The sequence below is a fragment of the Aethalodelphis obliquidens genome, unplaced genomic scaffold, assembly GCF_003676395.1.
Source record: "Aethalodelphis obliquidens isolate GAN/ISIS:26980383/991018 unplaced genomic scaffold, ASM367639v1 scaffold20, whole genome shotgun sequence".
Taxonomy (NCBI): Eukaryota; Metazoa; Chordata; class Mammalia; order Artiodactyla; family Delphinidae; genus Aethalodelphis; species Aethalodelphis obliquidens.
In genome coordinates, this window is record NW_020837964.1 from 19,475,184 (window position 1) to 19,482,050 (window position 6,867).

Consider the following 6,867-nt stretch of genomic DNA (forward strand, 5'->3'; position numbering starts at 1 on the left):
TTCTCGTGTGTTTGAAATGTTCCATAGTAAAACATTAAAAAAAAGAAGAAGAAAAAAAAGACGACTGGGCATAAGGGTCACTTCCTTTGGATATCTTCCCTGATAGTGACTCCTGCTCAGAATTAGGCCAAGGTAGATGCTGCTTTTCTATATCACCATAACTCTGTTCACACCACTATGGCAACACTTATTTCACTGTATTATATTTGGTGTCTTTACTCTCTCACATGACATGACTTGGAGTTTCTTGATGTATTTATAATTAAGTTGCTGATTTCACTTCAGTTACCATCATAAAGATATTTGCTTTCATAAATTTGTTATTAGATTTTTTGTAACATCTATACATCACTTAAATTTGTTTTCTTTTAGGTTGCATAGCAGTAGGAAAATCCCTGAATAGCCGAACCTTTAGCAAGCTCTTACACTCTTGCCCATACCAATGTGATCGTCACAAAGTCATTGTGGAAGCTGAAGACAGATATAAAAATGGACTAAGGAAATCACTTATCTGTAACAAAAGTAATTAATTCAGCAATTTTAAAACTGTAATTATAGTAAGTGAGAGAGAAAAACAAATACCATATGCTAACACACATGTATATAGAATCTAAAAAAAAAAAAATGGTTCTGAGGAACCTAGGGGCAGGACAGGAATAAAGACGCAGACATAGAGAATGCAGTTGAGGACACGGGGAGGGGGAAGGGTAAGCTGGAATGAAGTGAGCAAGCGGCATGGACATATATACACTACCAAATGTAAAATAGATAGCTAGTGGGAAGCAGCTGCATAGCACAGGGAGATCAGCTCGGTACTTTGTGACCACCTAGAGGAGTGGGATAGGGAAGATGGGAGGGAGACGCAAGAGGGAGGAGATATGGGGATATATGTATATGTATAGCTGATTCACTTTGTTATACAGCAACAACTAACACAACAATGTAAAGCAATTATACTCCAATAAAGATGTTAAAAAAAAACCCAAAACTGTAATTATAACCATACCTTCTGAACTATGATCTAGAACATTAAGTATATTAAAAGATAAAGGGTAAAATAATGTTGAAAAGAAAATCTGGGGCTTCCCTGGTGGCGCAGTGGCTGAGAATCTGCCTGCCAATGCAGGGGACACAGGTTTGAGCTCTGGCCTGGGAAGATCCCACATGCCGCGGAGCAACCAGGCCCAACAATTACTGAGCCTGCGCGTCTGGAGCCTGTGCTCCACAACAAGAGAGGCCGCGAGGCCACGATAGTGAGAGGCCCGCGCACGGCGATGAAGAGTAGCCCCCGCTCGCCACAACTAGAGAAAGCCCTCACACAGAAACGAAGACCCAACATAGCCAAAAATAAATTAATTAATTAATTAAAAAAAAAAAAGAAAATCTGTCTCTGAGCAACTGTGATTTAAAATGTTCCCAGGGAGTAGGTTTAGTCTCTAGTAATTTAAAAATTCTTCCTAATCCACCTAAGGATTCCCATTAAAAGAGGGAAAAAGGGAATATCATACTAATGGAATTGATGTGATACTACTCAGATTGATACTCTAAGTACACTAAATGTTTTCTGTATTTTTCAGAAATTCTGCTGACCCCACGTAGAAGAGGAAAACTCAATAATGAATCTACTACCCCTGGAGGAATAAGTGAATATATTTAATTTTTAAATAAATATAAATTTAATATATTCCTGAAAAAGAACAGCTGAATGATTGTTCTCAGTCACATCATTAATGGCTTTTAAATGATAACCCTTGCTTCTGATGAGGGTCATACTTCCTGACAAAAGAGGCTTCCCTCTTCCCTTTTTCATGTTGCTTGCTCATCTATTACTTTCCGTCTGGGGAAGGGGCAGGAGAAAACTAACATTTATTAAGAACCTCCTATGTGTTAGGTGTTTTATACATGTTATTTGCTTTATTTGTTATAATAACATTGTAAGATAAGGTATTATTTTATTCCCACTTTAATTTGTTTTCTTTTAGGTTGCATAGCAGTAGGAAAATAGCTGAAATTTGCCAATGAGTTGGCAAATGGCAGAACTTAGATTCAAATGCAAGCCTGTCTTTCTCCAGAATCCCCTTTTCTATCCTCCGGATCACTTTTCTGTTTTAAGAGCAAAATTATTCTATGCACAAGTGCTTCAGACAAATTTTGTGGAAGATTTTGGTTCACATCTGTAGCACTTTGAACAATCAAAATTGAAGAGACAAATAGTATAAACCTTAGAGCCCTGTTTAAAAATTAAAATATTTCTAAACTATGAGTTAATTTACAGGAGTTTTTCTTTAACTACAGGGTTAATCACCATTTCAAATTTATCACAAGACTTAAAGAACATTACCATTATCTTCTGTTCATATGGAATTAGTATGTGCAGAGTAAGACTAAGCAGTTGAGTACACTCCTTGTCAAAGTCACCTTGAAATTAGTAATATCTGTAGAGCCATTCAGTTATTTATTGTGAAGACATTTGGACTTGATCCATCCAGGAAACATTTTGCCACATACTTTTGTTTGGCCATTTTCACTGCCAAAACCTTGAAAGAAATTTCAAATTCACTTTTTATAACTAGGTCTTTTTCTAGGTTAAAATTTCTGCATACAAATTAAAATTAAGCGCAGTACCACTACAGGGTAGCCCACTTTTTGAAGTAATATTTTCTGTAGAAACTGTTAGAAAATGGGTATTTTTCCATAGAGACGTTGCAGTTGGAAATCTTTTTGACAAGGAGTTGGCATCAAATAATAGAATTTCTTTTTTTTTTTTTTCTTTTTTTTTTTTTTTGCAGTACACGGGCCTCTCACTGTTGTGGCCTCTCCCGTTGCGGAGCACAGGTGCTCCGGACGCGCAGGCTCAGTGGCCATGGCTCATGGGCCCAGACGCTCCGCAACACGTGGGATCTTCCCAGACCGGGGCACAAACCCATGTCCCCTGCATCGGCAGGCGACTGTCAACCACTGCGCCACCAGGGAAGCCCAATAATAGAATTTCTTGAGCAGCATGTCTTAAAAGCAAATATATAACAACTAAAAGTATTCTATAATCATTTTTCATAGTAAAATCATTTGCAGAGCATCATGAAATATACATAATTATGGTTATATATTGATTATACAGAGGGATCCTAAATATTTTTAAGTCACTTTCAGCTCGTAAATACCTACATCTTTTTTGTAGGTTCGAGTTGCTTAGCTAAAATCCAATAGTTAATAAGTTGGCCTGCTTTTTTCAAATTTAGAAAGGCATCTTGAGGAGGTAGTGATTAGATTGGTCTTATATCTCTTTTACAAGCAGGCCAGGAATATTTGATGTACTGCCATTTTTCCCCCTCTTAATAAATTTCCCTTTCATACTAGAGACATTCATCACCTTTCATTTGGTTATAGGTTACACTCAAATTTGAGACTCTTCTTTTGAGAAGGGACCATTTGCAGTATCTAAGTATTTAAAGAGCCTTGGGGGCAAGGCTCTCTTTTAGGATGGATTGATATCTTGAGAGGGTTTGAAAAACAAGAGTCTCTAGGACTGAGCCCTCTTGCCTATTTTTCCCTGCTTTTTTCTAATGCCCAGTCAGTATTAGGAGGAGCACTAAAGAAGTCACAGAAGAGAGTCTTGTGGTGTAGAGAGCTGTTTCCTTCTTCTAGTCTGTCAACTATGCTGCTGTGGTAACCATTGAGGTATTTGGCACAGATGCTAATTTAAGTGTAGAAGTCAGTGAGATGGCAACTGCAGGGGAAAAGTGGGGATTGGCTCTACATGAACACCCCCAGGACCCAATATCTTGAATGTTATAATAACCCATCTGGTCCTGATTATAATGAGTTCAAATCATTTAGCAAGTGAAGTTGAAATCATGTTTCTCGGATAACCACAGTTTTCCAGTAGACCCAAGTAAGAATTAACTTCATTGATAAGTTTTAAAAGTTTTTACTGGTAGTAACATTTTTCCATCAACAAATATTTATTGATCACCTACTATGTGTCAGACACTGTCTTAGGCACTGGGGACACATGGGGAGTAAAACAGACAAAAATCCCAGTCTTCATGGAGCCTGCATTCTAAGGAATACCATTAAGTAATATTTAGACATTATTTTCATTGATTTCTTGGCCTTCTGCTGGTAAGATTTTTCCCTCCTGCTTTAAAAGATCTGAACTATGGCTCCTATCTGAGGAGAGATGGACTAACAGTCATGACATGCAAAGGCAAGATTTTCGAAGGATGTCCCAGCATAGCTATTCAAGGTCCTACTAAAGTAAATAACAGACTTAATTGGAAATACAAAAACTCTTCCTCATCTGCATCTACCCACAATGATAATGTGCATTAACAGTGAATTAAAAAGCTTAAGGGACTTCCCCGGTGGTCCGGTGGTTAAGAATCCACCTTCCAACGCAGGGGACGCGGATTCTATTCTATGAAGTTATGGAGCCCTTTGGGAAGACTGTATCTGTAAGATAGGTAAGCTGTTTGTTAACTGTCCTCACAGGAATGTTGAGAGAATTAACAATCAAATGTTTATAAAATTTTGTGTTTCTTGATTGAAGGATTTTGAGAATATTATCGCAATAGGATTGTTACAATTATTGAAGAGATCACAGTGATAGCATCTAGTTTAATAGTAAGCACTCAGTTTTGTTTTGTTTTAATTGAAGTGGATTTCTAAATGATAGTAGTCCAGGCATGAATTTTTCTCACTGTGTAATCCATATCCTTAGAATAAGTTAAGCATTTATTTGGGTCTCAAGAACTCTTTTTTCAGCAAGTACTAATGTATTCTACAATTCTCATTAATTGCAGAAAAAAGAAGAATTCGTAAAAACTTTACTGAAGAAGAAGTAAATTACCTTTTCAGTGGAGTTAAGAAAATGGGAAATCACTGGAATTTAATTTTGTGGTCTTTCCCCTTTCAGCAAGGACGGAAGGCTGTGGACCTTGCTCACAAATACCACAAGCTGACCAAACGCCCCAAGTGTGTGGCTCCTTGATTGGAAGACTTGTCAGTTTTTAGTTTGATATCTTAAAAAACAGTGTGTTGAAAATACAAAATTTAAAATATTCTTATAAACTCTTATGAGGCAGGAAATGTGGCAATGGGGATACTGTTTTAATTACTTTTTGTGATGCTGTAGCTCATCAAACTATTAAAATAATTTATAAAACAAATACACTTTTGGATTTCCCTGGTGATCCAGTGGTTAAGACTCCACACTTCCAATGCAGGGGACATGGGTTTGATCCCCGGTCAGGGAACTAAGATCCCACATGCCTCGCAGCACGGCCAAAGCAACAACAATAACAACAACAACAAAAATTGTTTAAAACAACTTTTTATTGTTTGCTTTTAAGTTAGTTTTCTTCTAGTTGGAAACCAAACTATTAGATCTCAAACTTCTATTTTTCTTACTCTTTTTATATTCCATCATGCTGATGCATCCTCCATTATACCTAAAATGCTGTTGCTATGGCAAAGTGATCAAGTATCAGGGCATGAAAGCTCAGTTGTGCTTATGTACTCATTGGGTCACTGCTTCATGTCATTCATATAAATACGAAAGGGTATTTCCCTATAAGCATGTATTCTTTCACCCTTTCAGATCATGACCATGTTTACTTAGATAAAGCAGAATTTTTATTAAATATCTTTTATTCTGATCCACAATGAAAATTCCAGAGGTTTAATAAGCAGAAAAATTTTAAGCTTGAGAATAATTTACAATTAGGAAAATTCTTTGTATCATTTAAAGTGTGAATGACTCTAGTCCATTATCTGTCAGTATTTCCTAAGCACTATGGGGATGATTTAAATGGTCTGCTGGGTTATTTTGATGTATATTTCTCAAGATGTATGAATGTTGTTTTAGGTCAAAGGGGAAAATATTTTGTCTGTTGCCTCAGCCTTACTGGCAATAGTTTTTTTTTTTTGATTGATTGGAAATTATCTATGTAACAGGAAATCAAATACTACTTACAGAGCATCCCCAAGAGTATGACATACTGTAGCTGGGACACTGTTTTGTGTCAGTCACTGACACTATATTTAAAATAACCTATACTGCCTTCTGAAACCTTGAAATTTTATCCTAACCCTTGGCTAACTTTTGGTTAATGTGAACTGCTTTTTTCCCTCAAATAGAATTTGGTAGTAAAGTAAGTGAATACACATCAAAAGGAAAGCCAAAGAATGATCACATATTAGAGGACTGTTTGACTTTAGGGACTCAGACCTGGCCAATTCAACAGGGAATAAAAAGGGATTGCAATAATGTCAGACCCTTGGAGTTGGGGCTGACCTCAGTTATAGTTCCCTGCCGGAGGCATAAACTGCTGTACAACGATCTGGACATTGGCTAACTTTAGTTTTGCATATATCCTCAGAAACCTGGAATTTACTGTTTCACAGGGTGATAATTGATGGTCAGTTCTTCATTATGCTAAAATGAAATATACTTTTCTGGAGTACCTCCTGCAGAACCACAAAAGTTGAATCTCTTTTCCACATACCAGCCCTTGAGAGAGTTACAGATAGATATCTATCACTTTCTCCTCTACATCCTTTATCCTTCATGCTGATGAGCCCCAGCTACTTCCTGTTTCAGCTGAACAGTGTCATGTCCCCTTATGAGCGTAGTCACTGACCGCTGGGTACCTTTTTGTTTATAAACTGTGTCCAGAAAGAAACGTGGCCTGACTGGCAGAGTAGGGGGATCAACTTCTTTGCTAGGACCAAAGAGGTTTTATGGACCTTACCTAAGATACTTCTTGGCATTCTACATGACCAACTCTCCGATTATAGTTGATATAGTTAAGACTTATAATTTTTATTAATTTCTATCTTGTTCTTACACATTTATTTTTAACTCCA

General features: G+C 37.0%; 1 protein-coding gene across 1 annotated transcript in view; it reads left to right on the plus strand.

Moving 5' to 3' along the window:
* Positions 1-5,124, plus strand: part of TERB1 (telomere repeat binding bouquet formation protein 1) — a 36,396-nt gene extending 31,272 nt beyond the window's left edge. Inside the window, exons 14-16 of the mRNA XM_027119925.1 lie at positions 373-522; positions 1,578-1,643; positions 4,803-5,124. Coding sequence (XP_026975726.1) covers positions 373-522; positions 1,578-1,643; positions 4,803-4,990 — 404 coding nt within the window. The 3' untranslated portion in view covers positions 4,991-5,124. The remainder of the gene's footprint in view (positions 1-372; positions 523-1,577; positions 1,644-4,802) is intronic.
* Positions 5,125-6,867: the final 1,743 nt, after the last annotated feature.